The sequence below is a fragment of the Calonectris borealis genome, chromosome 2 (assembly GCF_964195595.1).
Source record: "Calonectris borealis chromosome 2, bCalBor7.hap1.2, whole genome shotgun sequence".
NCBI lineage: Eukaryota > Metazoa > Chordata > Aves > Procellariiformes > Procellariidae > Calonectris > Calonectris borealis.
In genome coordinates, this window is record NC_134313.1 from 113445529 (window position 1) to 113471739 (window position 26211).

At 41.3% G+C, this 26211-nt stretch overlaps 1 protein-coding gene across 1 annotated transcript in view; it reads left to right on the forward strand.

Annotated features, from left to right (window-relative positions):
• The window catches only part of GLI3 (GLI family zinc finger 3), a 211960-nt gene that overhangs the window by 65134 nt on the left and 120615 nt on the right, over positions 1–26211 (forward strand). The window contains exon 3 of the mRNA XM_075142959.1: positions 2853–3095. Coding sequence (XP_074999060.1) covers positions 2853–3095 — 243 coding nt within the window. The remainder of the gene's footprint in view (positions 1–2852; positions 3096–26211) is intronic.

Sequence of the window (26211 nt, forward strand, 5' to 3'; positions counted from 1 at the left end):
CATCCAAAGCAGCTCCGTGGTGCGGAGCGTGAAGTGAGCGCTTAGCGAGATGTTTGGCCGTTGAATATGCCTTATTATTGCAAAAATGCAGTCATGTTTATTTTTAAAAAAAAAATACTTCTGGGGAAATTTTTAAATGGCAGACAGCATACAGAAATGCTTGACTTCTAACAGCGTGCAGCAGTAATTTCACGATGGGGAGAGGGACGGTTTGATGCAGAAGGAAAAATACTGCTTTTTTGTTTTGTTTCCTTTTTTCCTTGAAGAACCAAAAAAAAAAAAAGGAAAGCTTATTAAAACAAAACACATTTTTCCTTTAGTTTCAAAGTTACTGAAAGTAGGTTTTGAATTTCATTCAGCAATTTGGAAAATCAGCTTGTTCCATAGCAGTCACTAGTACCTTGATTCATGACACATGCATGTTTTGAGAAGGAAAGAATAAAAGTGGAGCCTGCAGACAGATGTCAGCTTCTTGTTGTATCCCAGGATGGCAGTTTTAACAAAAATTATCTTTATATGGAAGAGTAAAAGAACTGAAATCCTATCTGATCCTCGGATTGATTATACAGCCCCACAAATCACTCCAGCTTGCTTCTTTCCGTACTGTGGTAGCACAGGTTAGCTTGCTCTGCGTAAGGGTCTGTCAGGATTTCAAATAGAGTGTAATCCCCTATTTTTACAAGAGTTTACATCTCATCAGTGAAAGTTCACTCTAGGTTGAAATTTAACATAAGACTCTGGATAGAGAGAAACATGGTGGAAAATATGACTTTGGGGTGATTTATTTTTTATTTTTTAGTTATACAAGCAGCTTTCTAAAAACCTCATATAAGTTTTAAAGTTTTAGACTCCCTTTTGCAGTTCTCTAACTAAAACCAGCTTTGGTGTAAAAAGTTGAAACCTTAAACCCTGCTAATCCAGAGCAGGGACCGGTGCCTGTGCATATTAATAAAAAGTAGAAAAGGGCAAAGGGTTTAAACTCTGCAGTGTTGTTGTCTGTTTCCATTAACTCTTTCTCCTCAGACCCAATCCTGGAAATGCTCTGTATGGAGAATTACTGCTAGCTGTAAAAAGAATTTGGTCCCTGGAAGATGCTGATAAGTCAGCAGACCCCGGGTGCTGTAATACTTGGAGATAGAAAAATAATTAAGCTCTCAGTAGGCTACGCTGCTGGGTTTTCTTGTTGTGGCTACTTGGGAGGAGAGGGGGCAGGGAGAAGCCTAGAGAGCACCACGTTCAAAGCAACGCTGTCGCTAGTTTATGCATCATTGGCTAAAATTCAGGTCCAGGTATCTATACGTACGGAGCCTGTTTCTAACCTAATTCATGTGAAGGCGAATAGGTTGAGTTATGCTGGTGTCAGGCTTGGTGAAAGTCTCCTGGTGAATTGCTCGCTGGTGCTTTCCCTGTGTGAACGAGTACACCGGGGCAAGGTATGAGTAACAATTTAGCCCTGACCTCAAATCTCTGGCAACTGAGATGCAATCTTGGCACTGTTGTCAATGATCCTTCCTCGCATGTGGGTTGTAGAGTAAGTGTACCTGAGTTTTATTTCCTAGGAGTGTTTTAATTTCCTTTCTAGTTACCTTTTTTTGTGCCCGGTGTTCAATAATATGAGGTTCCTCATGTACTTACAGAACCGCTGAGCAACTTTTGAAGCTAAGCATGTTTATCAGTACTCCAAGACGTATTGGTGTATGCCTGTACATGCAGGGTGGTTGATTGAACAAGGCTGTATCTGGAGTGTGGGTATGGGCCAGGATTACAGCCAGCAATTGCGCTTGTTTAGAGAAAAGTCTGTATTTTAAAGAGATAATGCAACTTTAGGAGAGCATTTACTTGTGTAGCTAACAAAACCCCTCCGCCACATGGCACGTGTGAAATGTACCCGGGAACGTGCATCTGGCTTTTGAAGAACGGAACTGCTTGGTCTGGTTTTCGAAGGGTGCACGTGGTCCATGGGGGTTAAAATTCTCGTGGGAGCAGAGGGTTGGTTCAACACCCGGTCCTGGGGCTGCCTGCAAGGGAGGCTGGTGGAGCCGTCGTCAGGAGGCCTTTTTCCCCTCACAAGTGGTACCACAGGCCTAGAGGTTTACTCCAGACTAGGGCTTGGCTTTGATCCTCCTAATTCCCCCCCTCCCACCCCACCCCCGGTCATTAAGAGTTTGTGGGTTTGTATGTGTGGATATGGGGGAAAAAGGAGGGGGGAGCATGCTCCACCACCCTCCACGTGCGTCCTTGTGGGGACACTGGTAGAGCGGGTGGCCTCACTCGTGCCTGCCTGACGCTGCTGGTGCTGTATCTTGAGCAATTTTACCCATTTTGTTGTCGCCACCTTACTTCTGATTGCTAACGACCTTCCTGCAAGGCTCCAGCCTCTCACAAGCAAACCTCCAGGGACGGGAGCCGGGCTGCGGCGCAGCAGTGGGTGGCTAGGTTTGATTTAGGCCCAGCCAGCGGGGTTCATCTTCTCCTCTTTGTGACAAATTGTTTTTTGCCTCCCTGTCAGGCAGCCCGAACTCCCAGTCTCCTTGTCCCAGAGGCAAGAAAACAGCAAGCCTGTGTCTGTTCTCGCACGATTGATAGCCCCGCCGGTAGGAGCATCGGCGCATGGGTGACGATGATCTACCGCTCAGCAGCTGCCCGCGCTGAACGGGCGGGCTTCCCCCGACCATCTCTCATAGCCACACATGCACCTGCTGTCACAAACTTACACCGTGAGGAGGGGGCAGCGAGGAGGAGGAGGGCGGGGGGGGAGAACTTTTCTTTATGGTATTTGCTATAAATGGGCTAAAAGTGTGTCTCTCTCTTTCTCCTTCCCTTCTCTCTTTCTTCTCCCTCGTTTTTTGCAGAGGATGAAAGTCCTGGGCAGACCTATCACAGAGAGAGAAGGAACGCGATCACAATGCAGCCGCAGGGTGGGCAAGGCCTCGGCAAGATCAGTGAAGAGCCTTCCACGTCGAGCGAGGAAAGGGCCTCATTAATCAAGAAGGAGATCCATGGATCTATATCGCACCTTCCCGAACCTTCTGTACCTTACCGTGGGACACTCTTTACCATGGACCCCCGAAACGGTTACATGGACCCTCATTACCGTGAGTATTGATTGCTGGTTCGTTTGGGGATGCAAAGTTGGAAGGCTGTCAAGGCTGTCAAATTTAATGCAGTTTTATTTGTCGCCTTGCATCGTCCCCAGGGAGAACTGCTTTGTCTCTGGGGGGGAGGGGGTGTTGAGGTAATACAATCTTTTTTGTGAAGTTAAAAACCAGGGGGCAGTTGCATTGCAGCTCAAAATTATCACAGGCCTCTGCAAAGCAACTTCCACAGGACATCTCATCTGTTGCTAATCCTCCTCAGCCATCTAGAGTTGCATTTGCTCCACCTCCTTAATACATGAAGAAAAAAAGCCTCATTAAAGAAAGCACAGAAGGAAAATGAAACAGGCCTTAAAATCCCTCTTTTAAAACAATGTTGAAGTACGGTATTAAGAGGAGGAAGGACCGTGCCTTGTACAATAAGAATGTGGAGGGGGGACAGGATTGAAAGGTTTATTGCTGTGTTTTTGGGGTTTTTGTTTTGTTTTGGAGTTTTTTTAGGGATTCACGTGTGTGTTTGAGTATGTGGGCTGATGGAGTGGTTTAGCAATTTTCTTCCCCAGCTACAGTTCCCTGAAGTTGGGGGGGCAGCGGAAGGCAAATGGTTTCAACTTCTGAATTCCTGCTCAGGCATTAATAAAAAAGTAAGAAATTAACTGACACTTGAACACAGATGTGGAATGGATTTCTCCACAGGCAAAATATGAGGGACTTAAGTAATTTTTTTCATCTGCTTCTAGTTTACAAAAAAAGAAAGAGAAAAAAAAAATCATTTAGTTGTGTAGTAATGAAGTACATCTTGAGGTGTCAAGGCTTGTGCCTTTTGATTATAGATTTATCACCCAGTCAGGATACAGATTTGCCATTTAACCTTCCAGTCTCCAGTTCCAGATGATAGGCTTAAGACCCACAAAGAGGGGCCAGTCTGCGTTGGGTTTTTTTTTTCTACATCATTCAAAAATTTTAGTGTTTTAAGGCAAAAGGTCATTAGCCAGACGACTGATTAGTGAGGACAGCTGATTAGCGCATGTTTTTTTGCTAAAGAAAGTGCCAGGGATAAAAGCTAATTTTATCCCTTCATTAGTTGGGCTAGCAGCAAAGGGGAATGTTCACTCATCAGGGTGCAGATCAAAGTATGTCTCACACAACCTTAAGTCTCACCAACCTCCTTTTTTTTTTAAAAAAAAAAAAAAAAAAAGAGCCTGATTGTTAATAAGGATGGAGGTATTATCAGAGAATGAACACTTGTTGTCTTTGTAGTTTAGATCAGTATTTAGGGGAAAAGTTTGCAGTTAAGCTTTTGAGCTTTCTTCCAGTGTAGGCAGTTGGTTTCTGTACACCCTCCTCCTCCTCTCTCGCACAGCCCTGCTCAAACCCTCTGGGGGAGTTACTCATCTTTCTGCTGAGGAGGATGTGCCGCAGCACACCCGCAGCAGACTTGTCTGCCAGAGAGGCATGAATGTGCAGAGCAAACGACCGCTCATGAGCAGCAGTGCGTAGAAATACTAGCTTGCGGGTTGGAGACACCATTCGTAGCTTACGGTTTGTTAATGCAACCCTTGAATCTCACTTAAAATCATATTGAGGAAGCAAAATAGCTTGTCTGTTTGTATGCAGTACAGCTGGGAAGAGATGAAATATGTGACAAAAACAACCCCCTAAACAAACAACAAACCTTATGCTGAATTTAGTGGTGACGATTGCCATTTTGACCATCTGACCAGCTGCCGGCTCATCTCTTAAATCTAGTTCAGAGTTGATGCTAGTTATTGATACTAGTGAAGATTCAGACTGAAGAAAAAGGGCTGGTCGGTCAGAATGAGTCTGAGTGGTTTGCATTTAGTTTATTTAGTTTTATTGTATTGAATTTGCCTTTTGGTGAGAGTTCTCAAGATCTAATGAAGCTACTATGTCTGTATTGTGACCAGTAATGCTAGCTAGTTAGGATGTGTGGGTTACTAGAAAAACATTGATGTCGGAAGTTGAGAGAACAGCAGAAGTTATCCAGCATGTAACAGTAGAGAAACAGGAGATGAGTTAATTTTACATGAGCAACATGATCTCAAAGCAGAAGTCCAAGTCGGAAAACATCAGAATGGGCGGACCTGCTTCACCCCTGCTGTAGCGAGTTGTACATTTGTACTCACTGATTTATAAAATCCCTCAAGCTATTAATGTCATATAAAGAGTCATCATGCTTTTATTTACCTTTAATAGATGTGATACAGAAGGACAACTAAAGAGACAAATGTCTAGTTAGATTTATAGGAAAGCAGACAGGCTTACTGCAATTTTCATAGTAGTTGTATCATTTATATATGTAAGACATGCTTTCATCAAAGTGGTGACTGTATTCAGGCTGACACTTACAGTGGTCCATATGAAGAAGGGTGAATAATGTAAACATATCCCAGTCCCACTGTAGCAACAGGTGAAGAACCAGCAAGGCTGGTTCCCTTCCTTAGTTTCTTGCCAGTTTTGCTGGGCATATGGATAGAAAATACTGTTTTAATTCAACATAGTCGGGTATGTAAACACTCACAGTAATTCCTTAGTTTCTGTGTGGTTAGAAAATATAGACTTTTCAAGATGCCTAATTTGTGCTTCTATTTATACCCACTTTGTATTTAAAAGTGTGGGCAGGCTTCCTGTAACACAGGAAAAGGGAAAATAATTTTTTTGAAGAAGGACATCTGTATATTTTTATGGCAAGAAAAGAAAAAGAGCATTTAAGTCAATTGTGTGTGGAACGCATGTCCCCTCCAGGAGCTGCAGTTATTAGAAACAACTTGAATGCTTTGCATTTCTACATGTAAATATGCGTGTCTCTGTGTATGTGGATTGCAGGATTTTTTGTTGTTATAATTTTTTTCCTAATTAAAATGACTGATATTGTAAATGTTGGAAATAATAGTTGCCATATACATGGAATAAATACCTCACTAAGGGGGAGTTTGCTCTCCTGCAGGGTGTGGGTGTGGATAATGGTTGTGTTTCAAGTGGACCAGCTTTTCAAACAGCTGGGATGAAACATGCTATGGAGCTGGCGGCCCTTCTGCACTGCCAGAGAACCCCTCAACCATTTAGCAACTGAGAATGAGAGCGGCCTCGTGTGCAGCCCACAGCCCTCTGTCCTCCAAAGAGATAAAAGGGAAAACATACAGGCCTAAAACAGAATTTTTTGTTTTCTGTCTTTTTTTGTTATGGATTTCTTAAGCACTGTTTAAACACTGCTCACAAAATATGGGGGGTTTGTTTTTGTTTTTTTTAATTTTTAAAAAACTTTTTTTCTTTTTAAAAGCTTTAGGACAGATGACAAAAATGCTGGAGTTTCCTTTCATGTGTTACACCTTTTCTTTATTAAGGAGGGCAGGGTTACTGAGCTTAATCAGTGTTTCTTAAATGGATTTAAACCCCTGTGTTTCTCAAACACTGTTTGCAGTGGTCGTTGGAGCCCCTTGTTAATGTAAATTCTGTCTCTAGAGGTGGGGCTGAGGCAGGGGAGGTGGGGAGAGCAACTTCCCTTTGTTATTCTCTTCCCCAATTTTAATTCCCACGCAGATTTATGGCAGTGCGAAGACTGCCTGTCTCACAAGTCATTCCTCATGGAAAAAATGAATCATTCCTGATGTAAACACTTTGATTTAAAACATACTGCTGGTATTCTTCCCTGGGTTTCACAGCTCATCTGAAAGAATTGTTAGTTCCTAATTAGTAAAGCCTGAAGAATTATCTTAAGTAAAAAGCAGTGACAGTTCAGTTGGCTCTGATCTAAAAATTTGTATATACAGGAATGGACCTGGCAGGATTCTCTTTCTAGTATATCCCTTCATCTCAAAGAGGCTGCACTGAATGTAGCTGAAAGCAGGAATTCACTCTTTTTTTTTTTTTTTTTACATTTATTTTTTCTTTTTTTTTTTTTCTCTTGCTGGGGATTTATTCTGCTGGTTTTGAGGCTTCTGTATCTATCTGGGGAAGTGGGAACTGCTTATTGCACATTTCATAGGATTAACCCTCCAAAGGTATCGACTGCCCGCAGTTCCTACCGACTGTGCCTGGACTTGTGCTTTGTAAGGATCGGGCCCCACATAACTGCCCAGGTTAGATATTACCCAGTGTTAGTGTCATCTCAAAATCAATTTGCAATGCAAACAAAAAACCACAGGAAGGAAAATACAGTGCTGGTTCACTAGGTGCACTTGTTCATTTACTGTGTTTTAATTTCTATTGATGAGAATTCCCCTTCCTTCATCTCCCCATAGAAAAGGAAAAAGGAGGGAGGAAAAAAAAAGGAAATTAGATTCCGTTTCTGTAAATGCAAACTGTTAACTGGAAACACTGCCTTAAAATGCGATAACTAGAAAGCAATGACTTTTCATGGCAACGTGGCTTGAACCACGATGACCAGCTATGTGCGGCGCATTGGATGGTGAGAGCACTCCAGGTCGCCACCAGCAGATGAGCTCATGGGAGAAAATCTGGGTCCTACTTCTTCAGCTCTTTCTGCAGCATTTTGCAGGGGAGGGGCTTAAGCACTCTACTAACAAAAGTCTCCACTGACAGTGATTTATGGGGTGGTTTCCAAATGTTGTCAAGGAGGGGTAGTTGAAAAAAGTAAAATCTAAAGCTTTTAATAAAACTCACAGGAAAAAAAGCCTCTAGTACAAAAGTGAATGTCAGATTACTAGTGTCAGCTGAGCAACTGAAATGTTGGTCTTTAAGAAAATCAGCAAGTTTGCAAAAAAGTTTTTGGGATAAAAATCTAAAATGTAATAGTATCTTTCAATAGCCTCCAACAAAAAAAACGTTACTGCTCTCAAAATCAAACTTAGGGTCAGAGGCAACTTCAGTTTGAAATTTTGGAAGGTGCTGCAGTCCTCTTAAGCTTAACAGCAGCTTATAAATGGAAATCTCTTCTCCAAGATGCCTCCCAAACCTCCCTGGTCGTGTTTGGGAAGTTCTGCTCACTACAAATACTCCTGCCCATTTCTCTGGAGTCCTTCTGTGGATAAGTGGGGTCTCTTGAGAGCCCTGGAGTTGCTGCCCCTGCGTGGTTCTCTCATTTGGAAGTAACAATTGCACCCAGAGATGTACAGCTAGAAGTGGGACATGGAGACGTCCTTTCTTCTACTGGATTTTCTCTTTCCTCAGCATGAAACAGACTGCAGAACTGCAATACCTGAAAGGCCTTGATGTGTAACGTGGTTGAGAAGCTGAAAGGTGATCTTTTAGGGTTTTTTTGCTTTGTTTTGTTTTTAAGTTTAGGTGAATACGTATCTTCGAATATTGACTTTTTTTCATGTCATTACCGGTGGTATTAATTTCAGCTGGAAACTCTAGGCAATGATATGGAAGGAGGTGATCCTATTTGTGTGTGGAGGGTAGAATAGGATATTTATGAGATCTCTTAGGGCCCTATAATTCTGTTGGACTTCAAAATTTAAAAATGTCCTGAGGATCACAGTTTTTAAAAAAAAAAAAAAAAAAAAAAAAAAGATCCCTCTATGGCATCTAAGAGATTTACCTGCCGGGCACTACCGGGTATGGAGCCTTGTGAGAAGCAGATGTGTTCTGTTAATCTCTCCTTTTTTTCGTTGTTCAAATGCATGTAAGCTGTGGGGTGAGGTTTTTTGGTTTGGTTTGTTTTTTTTTTTCAGGAATAGGGAAGATAAAGTCAGAGGACAAATGCAAAAACACTTACCTCTTTCACAGATTTGGCTTGATTTGTCAGCTAAAGCTTTTTTAGATGCTTACACTATGTATTTGTTGTATACTTCCTTCATGGAAGGAGGCAGAATACATTGCTCAGAGCTATAGAATCATAGTTAAGAACGCTGTGAAAAAAAAGTCCAAGAAATAATGTAATCCATCTCTTTAGCCTCAAGACAAATCAGCTGTCCCTAAATCAGGAGAGAATAAAACGCTTCTTCAAAGTTGCTATGTCCCTTGATACATGGACATTTCTGTCTTTAAGAGCCTTCTGACAAGATCTGTAGTGGCTTTGGACTGATCTTGTGTCCCTACATGGTAACTTCTATAGCATCAGCAGCTGGAAGGTGGGGGAAAAAAAATTTAGAAGCCATAAAAATCTGAGTTGAAAAGTTTTGATAAAGTTTCCTCTTTCTTCCTAGAGATCCGCTAGCATGCAGGAGATATGGTACTTCCCATTGCTGTGTTCTCTGAAAAAAACCCCCACAACTCCCCCAAAAACCCCCCAAAAACCCCACAGCCTGACACACAACTGTTGTGCTCATTACTGCCATTTCAACAGGCAAGATCATTAGTTTTCTCTTTTTATTAGTTATCAGTCAGAGTGATCTTTGTGCTGTTGTTGAGGCTGTGTAGTGCAAGGGGTTAGCCAAGTATGACACGTATGTAGAACTAGTGGCCAAAGGAAGATAAGCATCATTTGTTGCAAATTTTGAAGCATCCCAGAATGCCTGAGGTTGCTGTCTGTCAGTCAGCTTTTTATGAGTGCTTTGCTCTGTGAGCATTTCTTGGCCAAGGGGACACAGTTTGAAAAGCAGCCTCTTTGACTTGGCTGCTTAGAGCTTTAAAAAAGGTTAGCCAGAACTCAGCCTCATGTGGCTTTTGGTGTCAGATGTGTTACCTGTATCTGTAAGGAGCTTTGTGGCTGCAACAGCTCAAGTCTTTGTGGCAAAGCATGGGAAACGTGAACCAGGTGCTGGTTCAGTGATCATGATTTTCACCAAGAACTGAAGCAGATTCTCCTGAGCTGGTGAATACAAGCCATGTACTTAACCATTGTGCAGTGCTTTACGCTGCCAGGGAGATGGTTCTCTTGCATTGGTGGCCTTCATCTGGTTAACGTGATAGAGGGAATTCAGCTGCTTAAGCAGAGGTTTCAAGTGCCGTTTTCATGCCTGGGAGGTTCCTAGCTGGTCTGTGCCTGCCACCCTGGAAAGACTGGTCTTCAGTACATCCTGTGTCACATCTGTTAACTCTGTATGAATGTCTCGGACACCTTAGGGGTGTAAGATAGCACTATGTGTCTGTGTTTAGGCAGCTGAATCCTCGTCAGTGTTGTAACTGGGCGTTTCAATCAGAGTGTCCAAATGCAGAAAATAAATGTTTAAGTTCAACTGAACTTTTTTTATCCCCATCTCCACTACCATTGTCTAGCTCTTGTGAAGAAATCTCTGGCAATAATTAGATGGCAGAGTAGCTAATGTCTACAGGATGCTCCTCTTTCATGGTTCCCTTGTGTTAATTTTGTTGCATCCTGGGTGCTTGTCACTGAGATCTGGATGTGCACTATCCTTCCCTGCTGCTGCCCTTGGGGCTGGGGGGAAGCCCAAATGTGTGGGCACTGAAGGAGGGTGGTGTGTCCCAGAGGATGCCTCAGGCCAGGCAGCAGGGGTAATGGCAGTGTGGGGGCACTGTGGACCTGCCCTCTCTGTGGCATGGACTTGCCGAGGGAGGTTTTTGAAAGGCAACAGGAGGTTCCTGTTGACAAGGTGCAGTTTCGAGATTGTCCCATGGAAGTCTCTCAACACCATCTTTAGCCTCCTGTTGGAGTCCAGGGTTGAACAGGCCTTTACTTTTAAGAGAGTTTAAATGCTTTGGTTGCTGAGCCATTTTCAGGATCACTAGCGGATACAGCTTTATTCCTATTGATTGAGCTCAGTACTTAGGAGGAGAGCCTCTTAGCCATAGCCTCTGCTTCCTTTTATTCACACCTAGCAACCCAATTAGCTTCCTCTTAGCCTGGCTCTTGGATAGTTTACAGAGTACTCTCTAACCTCTTATTAAAACACTGCTCAAGTTACTTACAACTGGGGCTCTTGAGCTTGGTCAGTGGGTCACATCTGAGTTTGGAGATCATGTCAGGAACGCTTCCCCCTTCAGTCAGAGTTATACTGGCTACCCTTTTTCATTTGTGATTGTATAGCTTACAGCCGAGGCAGCAACCAGCAGTGCGGAGAACCAGTGCTAAATATCAATCTGTCGGTAGCTGTGTTTTAAAGAGTACAGCTGCTGTATTGCCATGTGGTCATTGGCATGTGTGGTGGTGGTTGGTACACAGCAGCAGGAAAGGCAGTACGTGCATGGGAGTGTTTGTATGTACAGGTTTGTACATCATCTTCGTACTTCCTTTTAAAAGTAAGAGTAATCACTTAAAAAAGAGCAAAAGAATGTTTTGCATTGTCTTTCAGAATTTGTCTTGCTGAGTTTTTGGAGTTCAGCACAGATAGCTCCCCAAATAACGGAATCGCTTTCTAACCTAAATTATGCTTGTTTCCTGCTTTACACTGAATAAGGTAGCAAAGACGGTCCCCCATTGTTCATTCTGGTTTCCCTTTCACATTTCAGTGCTGCGCCGAGCCATCATTTTTCCCAAACAGCCAAACGGCACTGATCCACAACCCAATGAATTCAATGAATCAACAGCTGCTGGCTTCAATGAATTTTGTAATAATCCACAGTTGCCTTATATTCTACCCTTTCGTCTTACCTGCTCCTTGTGCTACTTGTAATTTAAAATCGTAATTCCCAAGGATCCATGTTACCATTTTGCAGATGAAGAGCTGAACATTGTTATTCCTCTATCTACATTCCCCTGTTGAAGTAGCTTATGGTAACAAGCCAAAAGTAATGGCATATGACATACTTTTAAGTAAATGGCTGATTATGGTAACAGCGTAACACTATACCAAGCATTGAAGCAAATAACTAATGAGGTAGAATGATCAGGGGAGTGGAACGCCTCTCCTATGAAGAAAGGCTGAGAGAGTTGGGGTTATTCAGCCTAGAGAAGAGAAGACTTTGGGGAGACCTTAGGATGCCCTTTCAGTACTTAAAGGGGGCTTATAAGAAAGATGGGGACAAACTTTTTAGCAAGACCTGTTGCAACAGACAAGGGGGAATGGTTTTAAACTAAAAGAGGGTAGTTTTAGACTAGATACAAGGAAGAAATTTTTTACAGTGAGGGTGGTGAAACACTGGAACAAGTTGCCCAGGGAGGTGGTAGATGCCCCATCCCTGGAAATGTTCAAGGTCAGGTTGGACGGGGCTCTGAGCAGCCTGATCTAGTTGAAGATGTCCCTGCCCATGGCAAGGGGGTTGGACTAAATGACCTTTAAAGGTCCCTTCCTGATTCTATGAATGTGTTGAAATAAATTTCATTCCAGCATGTCACATTCCTTAGTGTAAAAAGGTACTGCATTTGATTTGTATGTTTTTTTCACCAACCTGCCTACAGGTACAACTGTTGAAAGCCTCCAGCTTTGGCCTTGACTTCTTCTAGATGTCGTAGTTGAAATGAAATTGGGTTACTTGGGTGAATAAGGTTTGTTGGATCAAAGCCTGTGTTATGTATAAACAGTGGTTGCTCACTTTACCGGGATGGACCAGCATGGTACGGTGGTAGGAAGCTGTTGGCACCAAAGCCATGTTTCATGCTGGACGATATTTGAATTGGCATCAACACCAGTGATCTACATTGCTTTTAACAATAAAATTGGTGCCAGACATCGAAAACACTAATTGCTGCTGTGACAGGAGTGGAAATTTTTTTCTTCTTTTAAATAGAAGGGAGAAGAGGAACACTAGTCATGTATCACTGGCTAATCATTTTGCTGCCCAGTACTTGGGATGTTTGATTTGGAAAGTCTGATGTATGGCCTGCTCATATATGCCCCGACTTTGCCTGAGACTGGCAATTACCATGGTCTATGCTTATTTTCACTGTTAACAGGTTTTCAGTTTTTCTTGATTTTTCAACTTGAGTACAGAAAATTTAAACAAGCTTATAGGCACATAAAGTCAACTGGAAGAAACCCCTTATAAATAAAGACCAAAGGCCTGGCTTTGTCTGCTCCCATGGGAAAAATTACAAAACCTGAATGAAACCCAAAATGCTGGCCTGTGAAAGCGTTTCTGGGTTCTTGTGGGGAAATGGCATATCTCTTCAAAGACGGCAGTTATTTATCGTGTACATCACAGATTAACACACATCCTATGTTTAGTAGTACCTTCCATCCTCTGTGCATTATAAACTAGAAAGGCACTTTGAGGACATAGGCTACTGTAGTGATTCCTCCCATAGATGTTAGTTTTGTGTGTATACCACTCTGAAAAGGTGGTCTGAACGGGGAGGTTAAAGCATGCCATGCCTCTGCACCCCAGCCTCCCCCCCCCGGGACTTCTTGGTGGACAGCCTGTGGGAGCGTTGCCCGTGTTGTGCTAACACGTGGGGCTTGCCTGGGCATGCAGGGTCCTGAGGGGTGTAGGACAGTTGCTGCTGAGGCCGTGCTTGAAGGCTGCCAAGCGCAAGGTTGACATGCCTTATCTGAAGGGTGTGGCCCCTGGGCTGCCTTTAAGAAATGATGTAGACATGGATAGTGCTTGTTAAGGCTACACAAGGTATTGACACGACTCTCTGAGGAAGGCAATCATCGGAAGCGGTGTGCTCTGCTGGCTGTTGAGAAGTGACTGTTGTATTTTCTTGTGGGAGGCTGGTGGTAGCCGGACATTGCTCTGTGGTCCTGAAGCACAATACTCTGTTGTGGGAATTGTCATATGGATGGGAAGAAGTCCTCTTCAACTTTAAATTCCTTCTGAGTACGCCTCTACACCAGGTTAATTTGGCAATATGTGCCAGTAGGTCTTGGCTCCAGAAAATGCTGTGGTCTGCTCAGTGTTTTCCATGTAATGCCTTTTTAAATTAACATTCAGACCCTGTATATCTGCTCCTTGTTTGCTGCAGTCTTTGCTTATCTGTGTGTAATGATGAGAGATCAAGTGTCCAGCTCAGCTCTTTGATGCAGAATCTCACCATTTACATGGTTGATTGAATTCTCCCAGCTGTGATTTCCCAGGAAGCTTCAAAAGCAGAAGGTGCTTTCTCTTTCCTGCTTCCATCCCGCTGCGTAATACTTCCGTGAGCCCCACCTAACTGCAACTAATGACAGCCTTTTATTTTGTCAGTGCAGGGAACTGAGAGGTGCTGCTGGCAGGCAATATCCTCTTCAGCCTAGCTATTCTTTGCTGCTTGTTCTGCTGACAGTGCCATGCACTTAGAGGAAAGGGACTTAAAAACGGGTCCAGAATTGATTGAGTGCAAGAGTGGGAAACCAGAGGTGGGAGCTGTAGCAGCATTCCTCCTCAGCCCAGCCTTTTTAGGACCGTGGTGACTTGTATATTGTGGCTTGTAGCTATCAGAATAAAATCTGATGACAACCCCCTGACCCATCTTCAGCTCTGTGTAACTGGCTGAAACCTACTGGAAGTACGTGTCACCAAGACGGTGGGAGCATGGTTGCCAGCATATCGCTGTTCACAAACTGAAACTCTGATGCGTGACATTCATGGTAAAGCCATATCCCTGTGTGTGAGCTGGGTGTATACTTTGTGTCGGTGTATGCATGTGTCTCAGATAGCAGAGCTGCTATTTTATTCGAACTGGCCAACTCTTTTTGTTTTAATCTAGGATGAATTCGGCACTGTTACAGTATGCTGGACACTGGTATTATAGGGTATTTTTGTGCAATATGGGATGCATGCATACACTACAGTAATTTGGTGTTTCCTCTGAGGCTTGTTGCTTCCTGGTTATTTTCGTGCTTATTTTTGTAAAGTGATTTTTCATATACTTCTGTATTATGAACCTTTTTGTTTTTTAAGCTATCTCTGATATGCAGCTTTCATATCTTGGCTCCCAGCAATGTTGAACCTCATTGTAAAGTCCCTTCGTGTAAAAGCCATCTAGTTATAACTCTCAAAAATAAGAGGCTTGTCTCTTGAGGACAGCTCCATATTGCGGGTGGAGTATAATCCTTAACATTGTTTTTTTGCTTTCAAATAGCTGGGGACAGTAAGTCAAGGAGTGAGAACTCCCTTTGTTTCATGTAGTGCACGTTGCAGGGAAAGAATGTAACAGAGCAGAAAATGAAGAAAGACATAAAAGAATCTCAGCTCAAGGAGGTCAGATCCATCACAGGCTTAGCGTTGCCTTCAAAGATGCCTGGGACAGGTGGCAGTTCAAGACAATCAGAGGAGAAGCATCCGCTAGCGCTGAGATAAGGGATTCTTGCAGAATCCTGCTATCTGGTCCCAGTTTGCTTTGATGTAACTCTGCTAGAGAAGACTTCTGGGAGCAGGCTACTGCTTCCCTCCATGATAGGCTGCTGTTGTTCAGCCTTTTAAGGTCTCATTACAGTGGTCCTTGAGGATTAATCCTCTTTAAGGTTTACATGGGAATGGTTTTGTCTGAAGGCCCAGCCAGGGACCTCGGTACCACCTGTACAAAGCATTATTGTATTCTTTCATTCTATTTTTTTTAAGTGGCTCATATTTAACAGTATTTGACAGAAAGTAAAACCAAACATCTCGCCTTTTTTTGCTTCCCTCTTTGGCTATTACTGAGTTTTTGTTGAGCACAGCTTGAGCAGTCCTTTGCAGACACTGAACCATTAGCAGTAAATTGTATGCTTCCGGTTACTCTACTTAGCCTGCTGGTTTTGGCAGTCCTTCTTTTTCCTTTCTTCTCTTGCGCCCACCCCCCCTTCTGCTTTTTAAAGGAGGGGAGTGTTGATGTTTGGCTTCAGAATCAGAAATCATCCTATTGCCGGTTTATTCCTGTGCCTGCACTAGTGGATTTTGCATTCACGCCATTCTGCTCAGGGAGGAGGGTCCAGGATATGGGAATGTTGTAAATTCTCAGCATTAATTTATTAAAAAGACGCATCTGCACTTACAAGGGTTTGTTTATGAAAAACATGTACGATTTTCTTCAAGGGGCAAAGCCTGCTCTCTGAAATAGCAGCAGAGTGCAGCAATGACGCATGCGGGAATCATACCCTGGGTTTGGTGATGCAATGGGCAGCAAGTGCCTTCCAGCTCCTTGATGTATTCTGTTATTGGTACTGTTTCTGTGTAACTCTCTTATAGATCTGTGTCTTGGAGATGGAAAAAAAGGCATGGAGCCTTGATTCCAAAGAAAGAAACATTACTCTGAACTGGATTTTTTTTTTCTTCAGTGTCATTCATTATTTCCCTAATTGAACAAAATGTTACAAAGTTATTTTGATACTATAACTTCAAGATGGTAGTTGAGGTAAAAGTAAGACAAAGGTTCGTGCTGGATAAGTGAAAACAGTGTCAGTGACCCTGACAGGTAAAAGTAAACTTCCTGCTCTGAGGGTAGTAAATAGCTTAAGGGACTCATCTCTATCTCGCAGTAGAAGTCCTTAAGTTTAGCTCTTCTGAACCCATATTAAGCAGCTTGATGGCCCTGATTCAAATTATTATGAAAGGTGATAGTGTGTTTTATTTAAAAAAACCCACCATATTTCTAGCTAGAAAACTCAGCAATAGCTATAAGTTGAATCCTTTTGGGGTAAAATAATGAGTCGTGCATTGTTGGCTACAGAGTACATGGTCATTAGTTATGTAGTGATTTTACTTTATAAAGAAAAAGCAAGCAAAAGAGCGCCTTCACAAGCCTTCTGGGTTGTTTTGTGAGTGTTGTGTTTGGAAGTTATGTGGTATGTTGAAAAGTGCTCGTAAGGCATGTATAGCAGATTAGTTTTCTTTATATATAAAAGTATTATAGGAAACCCTATAGCTAATGCTGGCTATATAAAACTGTATGGTGCCATTATTACCATAAATATGCCTGTGACCTTCATACACTCTTACATTTCCAAACTGCACATAATTTAAGAGTAATGCACATATTTAATTTTTACTGTATTTGCGAAGATCGTTAAATTCTGCCCATACGAATTTTTTCCCTAATAGCTAATTCGGAGAGGGTGGGAGGATGGGAGAAACAGAAACTAAGGAAAAAAAGATTAACTAAAATAAAGGTAATAAAATATGTCATGATATGAGGTGCTGTAGATCCCTTCAAAAAGACCTGTCTTCTGAAGAAATACAGGCAAATTCTTGGCAGCCTAACTTTATACACGCAGACACACCTGTCTGATTCATATATACACATGCAAAAAGTGCTCTAGCCATGGTCTTGATGCATATATTGAATATGTATATGAATAGAATAATCTATACTTACTGTCTCCAAGTTATAAATACTTTGAATAACATGATGTTAAATTTATGTCCCTTTTTTAATTTCATGTTAGAGCTAGTTGTCAGCCATTTAGATTTCTATAGACCTATTCTGAAGGTTGCTGTTACATTTCTGACTTCATAAAATACAGCGAATGTGAGATTTTTTTTTTTTCCACCTGATGACAAATGCATGAAAATTGCCAGGGCTAAGTATTTAATAGAATTTAATGGCTGTTTGTGTAATTTCAATGTAAGGTGCCATTATGAAGCATCTTTTCAAACCGAAAGTCAACACCGCAGTTTAACAACGGTTCATAGTACAGCACTTGGTTGTTAAGTTTGTTTCAGGTGGAAAAATGTGCTTGGCTACACCAAGGCAAATTGTGATCCATTCTACAAACAGCCCTGGCTCCTTTCCTTTTTCATCTGAAACGCAAGTGGGCTGGATGGGACAAAGGGGAGGCGCCGATTTCAGACAGCTTGATGGGAACATGATGCTGTGGCCCAAGGATTCAGCGGCACAGTCTGCAGTGAGGCAAGAAATGGATGGAGTTGCCTTCTGGGCCCTGGGGCTGACTCCTGGGCTTGTCTTCACCCAGGCTCTAAGAAATCATGTCTCTTGGAGACAGGGAAGTAAAAGGGCTAGCTCTTGAACTGATTGTACATATATCATGGTAGCATTTACTAATATTAGTATTAGTGTTTTCTAAATAACAAAAGTACCTAGTAATCAGTGAGGGTCAGCCATCCTGGGAGTTCAAACCGTAAAGTTCAGCCATTCTTTCATTGTGAGAGGAAAACAATATATGAAAATGAAAACCCGTGTGGTTTTTTTTTTTTTTTTTTTTGCTGTGACGTAAACCAAAAATTAGGTACTTGATTTTGCTCAATAGGAGAACAAGCATGGAAAACATAACTCCTGAAAAAGAAGTTTCCAGAAAATAGGGTCTTGTAAGTCCTTATATAAATCTACTACAGCAGGTGCTACTCAAGCCTCTCTCTATGTATGTGAATAAATATATAGATTTGTGTGTATATATATTTGTATTACATATATTAAAAATTTCTTCGCAGCTTTGGGACTTTTATACCTCTCATTAGTCTAAAATTTTTCAATGGTAGTAAATTCTGCATTTTGTATTAGTAGCAGTAAAATCTTACCTTTTTTATTAGGAAGGAACAAAATTGTAATCGAAACTGATCTTAGGCTGACAAGTGTGGAATGGACTAGGAGTTGTTCAAAGTAAGTCTGATCGTTACACCAGATTGTCTTTATTTGCATTTAGAAAGTACTTACCAATCCGAAAAAGAAAAAAAAGCAATACAACAGAAGCGTGTGTGTGTATTAAGTATTTATATACATACATGCTGTATAGCTGCCAAATGCTGCTGTTAGCATGTGTAAATTTCTTTTAGAAGTGGCCATAGCAATTGTAGTTGCCAGCCCTGCAAGAAGAACGTATACTCAAAAAGTCTATTAATGCAATCTGTGAGAACTTTAGGAATTCCCCTTAGTTAAATTGTTTCAGTGAATTTTAGTTGCTGACTGTTGTGTTAAACACTTAGTATAGATTCAAATCAGATTAACAAATAGTTTGATTAGGGGGAAAAAAAGCTGGATGGATTTCCAAATTGTCTTCCTTCAGAGCCTTTTAGGGTCTCCTTGTGCACAACTTTCTTTGGTCTTCTCTTTCCATCAAGGTCATCCAAATTTTTCTCCTTATTTTCTGTGAAATCTTGTGCACACTCCCTTACCTTCCAGACTTAGTTTCACCTGTGCTTGACTATCCACAGGACCATCCATTTTCCTAACCTCTCTGTATACTTTCTTCCTGGCCCCTGTCTCCCAAAGCTAGAGCCACATGGGATTTACTTGTCTGTCTTCTGTTCATGCTGTAAGAAGAGAAAATCTTCAAAACTTAGGTTATTTCTGTGCACTCTGCTGTGTTAGATCCTGTCCTGAGCTCGCATGTGCTGCAAAGGGCAGTATAAGCGTAGCCTATAAGATATAGCAAGGAGGTGAATATTGGGTGGCAGAGCAGAATCAAAATGTCATTCAAGCAGCTCTGGCAGGGTTTGGGCACTCAGTAGGTGTCAGCTCCATTCCCCAGTATCTACCTGTGCACTGGCTGCAGCTTTGGAAGAACAGGCAAGTCTTGGATATAAGGTGGCAAACAGGGGTTTTCCTTGGTTTGGGTGGTACAGTATGAAACAGTGGGGTCTGGCCTTGGCTCTGCAGGTAGGCAAAGCTCATTCAGCAAAGCTGAGGGTCTCATCCTGTAAAGCACACAAACTGATTTTGGATTTGTTAGGGGTGAAACCCCTCCCCACTGCACCCAAAACAGCTGAAGGCTTGCGAGTATGTTCAGGATTAGATCTTACAATCTTCTAAAAACAAGAACACAGATGAAGTATTTCTAAAAACAGGTCAATTAGAAGTGATTCCTTTTTGATATTTTGGTGTATTGTCTGTTTTGTTGTTTCTTGGTACATACCCTATTTTTTACAAGGTGTAATTTTGGGGGGGAAAAGGAAAGTAAACCTTTCCATCTGCTCAGGAAAGCAGTTTTCTAAGATACTAAAGGAGTTGTTAAACATGATTCCTCATAAATAAAGTCAATATAGAACAGCTAGTAGTGGAGAATGTTTTCATCTTTGACCCACATTATTTTTTCAAAAAATGAAACAAAACTCTAGGGGTTGATAAAGAGAGGCCGTATGTCATGTGTTCTGTATGAAGTGCTATTTTTCTCTCAAAGCAGTATGCACAGACCCGTTTCCTATTTGTAGCAACTGACAGGCAGAGAGGTTGAGATTTGTTGGAGATCTCCAAGGAAGTTTGTGGCAAAGCCACAAATAAAAATCTTTGTCTAATGTGCTAAGCCCATGCCTTACTAATTAACTAGAAAGACTTTCAAAGTGAATTCAAATCTCTGTTCCTAGCCTGGTTTTCAATTTGGGTAATTTTTTTTAACCCTTCATTTTATAGATACTCTATCAAAGTGTTTTTATTGGCCACAGTTTTTTCACATGAAGCTGTTAAAGAACTAAGGTTGGGTCAGTAATTTGATAGTTAATTAACTTAAAATTTACAGTTTAAGCTGTAAATATTGCTTCAAGAACCACGCGAAGTCGAACTACAGCTTGATGCTGCAATGTAAATAAATGGCTGGATTTTCAGAAGTGCTGAGCATCGAGAAGTTTTTTTGGAAGCTCTTGCGTGCTTGGTAATTTGAAAATGAAGAGTGTTTTCTCTAACCTAATCAGGTCTTAGGTTCATAGGATTTACACTCTGAAGTCCTTGTAAGGTGAATATTTTTGAAGATCCCACTCTTAAAACCTAGCTTAGAGTTCTGATTTCTGAAAATCTTGGCCCTAACTTCTAGACTTGAATTTGGATATCTTCTTTGTGTGTATTTTGCCAGTAACCAAGGTGAAAATAGGCTGTGCTGTAATGCATGTGGTTAATTTTGCTTCATAATGAAAGTGCAGGTGTTGTCAGGTGTGCAGTGAATGCAGCAGATCTCAGAGGAGCAATTATCAGCCTGGCCAGCTCTACTCACACCTAGATTTTTACATGATGGGCCCATTTTTTTCCCCAGTTAACTGAAAGAGTTTTTTTTTAAAAAAAAACACAAATACTCTTAAGCTTATCATCATATTGCAGTGTTTACTCATGTCCTTGTATTCCACAAACTGCAGATTGTTACAAAAAGTCTCTTGAAGTTGAGCATCTGCTTAATTGTTGTCCCTAATAAAGTGCTTTCATGCAACAAGGCTGAAATTTTGGGTATCTCCACAGAAGAAAAAAAGGAACTTGGACGGACAAGGTAGGGCAGGGACCTCATGGGGAAATTCCCAAAAGAAAACACTCGTTTTAATAGCCAGTTACAGTTGCTAAGTGACAACAGTGGACTTAACCTGTCTCATAGTTTATACAATCCCAGCACTTATAAATGTGAAAATTAATAGTTAAGGCTGTCATAAATCTTACACTACCCACATAGTAAATAAGCATATTATTCTTAGAACTTTAAACTATGTTAGCTCAAGCCCAAGTAATTACTAGTTGAAATTTTCATTTTGGAGTAGAAGGAGACAGGCTAAATTCTGACTGTTGGTTTGAAAACCCCAAGCGCTGGTCTTGTAGCTGTAATGTCAAAATACTAAGAATTATAGAAAAATCTTGCATGAAAGAGTAATAAAACTGGTGCATTACGCTAAGTACTTACTAATGATATATTCCTTAAAACCCCAAGTACAAGTCACCAGCTATACATTAAATTTTTACCAAAAGTCTGTTATAAGCATTTCCTTTTGAACTCTCTGTACAGGATTGTACAGGAAAATCTCTTTTGGACCTCGTAAGTGCTAAACAGGAATATTTGCTTCCAAGTAAACTTAAGAAACAGGAATGTGCCCTCTTAAAACAAAACAGTTTGATAATGTGATATAATACAATTGTAACATCTCATCAGTTTAGGCCGTGATATTGTAGGTTCAGGAATGTGGGGGATGTATGTTCCCTTACCTGATCAGGATACAAGGACAAAGTCAAATTTATGTCCACAGCCACTCCCTTCTTTGCCTTTAAATTGCTAGGATTTTGGAAGTGATGTGTTAGTTAGGTATGCTTCTGTCACTTAGCAACATTAAACAGACTTTTGAAACAAATTGTGTTTGCAATAGGCAGTTTTGGACCATCATTGGATGGAATAAATCTGGGTATCCCTGGCATTCTCCAAAATCAGATATTGCTATGTCTTTTCCAGGTGTCCCCTTTGTTAGGAAACTTCTGGAAAGCAAATGGCTTCCAAGGTGACTTAAGTTCAGCTCAAACTTTAGCTTTGACAAAACTTTTGGAGAAGTAAATACCATGAAGGAAGATCCCGCTTTTCCAAAAAACCTACCTGCGTTGCAGTTAAATGGCAGTCCCACCATGACAATTAAATGTGTTGATATTTAGTGCCACATTCCCGCGCACTGAGTGAAGTGATCTCCAAAGCCACTAGTGCTCCAGACCACTAAGGCTTTACCAGTGCTGGCTAAACCAACACTTCAAACCACAGCAGTAAATAAACTGAATGTTGTTGCAAAACTTGTACCTGCAGAGTGTGTAGGCACTAATGAAGTACATGGGTATTTCTGTATGTAGCAAGAAACACAAAAGGTAGGTAATGGTAAGGCTGAGTATCTATCATCTGAATTACTTTCCAAAGGTGATGGTTAGTGAAGATGCATTCTGTCCAGGAGATTTTTGTTCTTGATAAATAGAGCAGGTGGGAGTACTGTATTTCCTGTCTGCTCATTGGCAGCTGTTACAATATTATATTTAATTACAGAGATAGGGTTTATGTACATTACAACCTCCATAAACAGCAGGCATCTATCAATGATCCTGATTTTTTTCTTGCCTTCTTTCATTAGGACTCTTGCTCTGAAAGAATAAAGGAAAAAAACCCAAAACAAACCTTCACTGCAACCTTGCAAGAAGAGACTGGGAAGGGTGTAATGAGCAGTACTGTGCTGATATGTTTTAATAAATATTAGTTTACTGCATACCACAACAGAGAGCAAATACATGCAATTACTTGCAAATTTCTTCAGTGTTTGTACTTATAAATCTCTGCCTAAATCTTCCCAGCTGGGAGTTAGGCTGGTCTTTCTGCTGTGGAAGCAGGGCTTTGTTCTCATGTTCAGCTTCGGCTCAGTCTGGAATAATTCAGAAACGTATTAGATAGATTGCTGCTCCCAAAAGGCATAATGAAATAACCTTCACTCCCAGCCTTAGGGAAATAAGCACACAATCAGGGTTTGGGTAGATTTCTCGATTAAACAAAGAACTAACTGTGCACAAATTGCTCCGTAACAATTTGTAAAGAGTCCACTTTATAAATTTCTTGCAGATGTAAAGCTGATATTTTTTAATCAGAATGGCAGGGCTGTTAAAGTTGAAATGTCTTCAACATTTTCCCTTTGCTCCATAATTAGTATCAGAAATATTTAGATTTAAAATGGAATTGGTAACACATCCTGAGTTATTTTTGATTTGTTTTTGGGAGTCAGTGAAATGCAATGTCAAACCCAAGCTAAAATCTCCGTTTAATACATACAGTGAACTTAATCCATCTGGAATAGATTCAGGATAACTTGATGCTGTCAATTTTTATTTTGTTTAATTTCATGTAGTGTTCAGCAAAGGAATGAAAAGTTATTGCACTTAATGTTGTTGTGACTTAAGGTGTTCTCCGGTCAAATTATTCAATAAATCAAAATCAGGCTCTGGTTGTAGCTGCTAAGTGTTGTTTAGAATAGGATATTTAGGAGATTTTTAGCAGCTTTCCATTGATTGAACAAGACACAAGTGTCATGCAAAAAGCATGCAGTATTTTGATGAATAGCTGTATTAGATGGCATGTCTAGGTCTAGGGACCCAGTAAACACAACTTCTTATTTTACTGGCCTTTGTTTTTAACTTAAGGGCTTCAGTGTAAAAGAAAATACCACTCGAGTATCGTTCTGATACCTTACTGCTTATCTACGACTCATGCTCTTACCCTCCGAAATCTCCCCCGACATTTAAAAATACGTACCTATTTTCTACACATTAGCTTGCCACCGATTACCTCATTCTTCAGCTAATTAGGCAGTTTGAAGTCCTGCTCTCCCCTAAATGTGCAAGGATATTACTACAGTTCGTGGAGAACGGTAGAGATTTTCAGACTGTCCTTTCTGTGAAGCAATGTTCCTGCTCCTTAGACTGGTGTCTGCCTGCATCTCTGGTTCTGGTTCTTGGTCTGCTGTGTCCAGATGCCAGAGCTGAAGTCAGTAGACCTGCAGTCACGTAACCGAAAGCCGAATCTGTTCTCCAGTTTCCTATGTCACGCACTGAAGAGGAGCTGTACTTGTATCAGCACAGCTGTCAGCAGATGCTGGTAGGTCCTGTTTCTACAAGCACAATGTTCAATTTCAGTTTAAACAGACTTGATTTAAAAAAAAAAAAGTGAACCTTCCTCAAAATGCATGCAGCTACTTGCCATGAAGTTGTGCAACTTTCTAAACCAGCGCAGTTCGAGTAGTAGCCAGCCAGCTGCTGCCTGGACCAGCTCTGAGAGACCAAAGGTGTCAGTGCAGCCTGGGGAGCTGCTCCTGCACAGCTTGGGCTGAGCCTGTGGCATGCTTGGTGTTCTCCCCCAGAACGTAATCTGTCCACTGCTCTGCACTGACAGTAAGTTATCAGTCGGGGAGGTTTTGATTTGGAGGCTCTCTGCAGTGTTTTACCCTTTGTGGGTAACATGTAGTTCCTCATGCAGGCCCAGCTGGCCTGACATCACCTATCCCTTTCAAAGAAAACGTGAGACATAAGCAGGAAGCCTGCTCCTGTACTCCATTAAATTAATGACAGAATTAGAGTTTCTAGTTGTGTAAATTTAGCTGTGGTTTGGGTGCATGTTATAAATGGGGAGATAAACAAAAATATATAAATACATCCTCACTGAAGAATGGACTTGCCACACTTCTGTGTAAGTGCGTAGCACCCATGCTTATCTTGTTTACTGCATGCACCTGGGTCAGTGTATGACCTTGTGTGTAAAAAGAGCAGAAAAATACTAAAACGGTTTCACGAGGGACGAGGGCTGGGGCTGCTCACTGTGAAGGGAAACAGCAAAATGGCATCTTGAGCTAAAGAGAAAAAAGATGTAACTGAATTTACTGGGAAATTCATCTTATCTTTTACTCTGTTTCATGTTTGACAGGATCTTCTGACAGCTTTTACCCATCAAGCAGATATGAAACACTGTTCAAACTACTTGTATTCTGATAGCTGAACCCAGGGTTAGGAAATGAACTTTACGGTTATAGTGGACATTTAATTAAATACAGTGTCGTTCTGCCAATAGAGACTGTAACAACTGCTTGAGGTGCTCTGCTTTTACGCTGGAGAATCTGCAGTGGCATGTTGAACAGGAAGGCCCCAGCTTGGTTTTCTTTTAAAATTGCATTTAAATGTACACTAGATACACATTCATCACTTTAATCTAAACTCTACTGTAAATTAACATGTATAGCCTCTGAGATCATACACTTTCACAGAAGTACTCTAATGAAACTTGGCAGCTTTCACCCCGTAACATCATTTGTTCCATTCACTAGCAAAAGCAGACCTCAAACAAGTCAAAACTGTGCTCAGTAATGAGTTCCATTATTTTTCTTCATGTTTTTGGAGTCTCAAAAGCCTCCTGTCCCGTGTCTTTATTTTACAATGAGTCAAAAAAGCACGACAAGCCTGCAGATGTATCAAAGGAAAGCTTTCTCATGTAAGCTCCTGAGATGTTTGTCATTTACTGTAACCGAGCGTGGGACTTCAATTAGCATGAGTGACTTCTTGTCAGTAAGCAAGCTTTCTTCTCAAAACCAGTACATTAGCTGCTTGATGTTCATGGATGCTGTTACATGTACCGTTGCTTGTCACCTGGATGATTCTGTTGTAGTCTTTTGCATCCCTATTGACACTCAAATAATGCTGACATGAAAACCAGGTGCCACATAAGCTCATAAATATAAAGGTTTTGTTTGAATTAACCATTTCTCTTGACCTCATGGAAAAGTACATGCTATTTATCAGAGAAGCACCACTGAGGCTGCGCTGGTGAACGACTTGGTTACAACCATATGTTGTCAACAGGAAACGAGGTGACTTGTTGCTCAGTTTTGGGGTGGAATGGGGAGGATGAAATGTGACATGCTGTGTTTCCCCCTCTGTAAGGGGAAACCGGTGTAACCCAGTTTTGACCACCTTAACCTACAGCAATGAGGAAAAAAAAAAAGCGATAGGAAAAAACCATTCATGCAGCCTAAAAAAGGTGTGTGTATCTGGGGGAAAGCAAAGCAGCACTTCCATGCAGTTTGTCTGTTGTGTGAGCTGTGATGTCTGATCTGTCTCAGCTCAGAGCTCTGGCTTGAGCTCACAATGTAGTGGGGCAACGTAGAGAGAGAATGGGTTGCTTCACTGCACCTTGGCTTGCTTAATTTATACAGTCTTATGGTTTCTGCTAAAGAGGGCAGATAAACTTTAAGT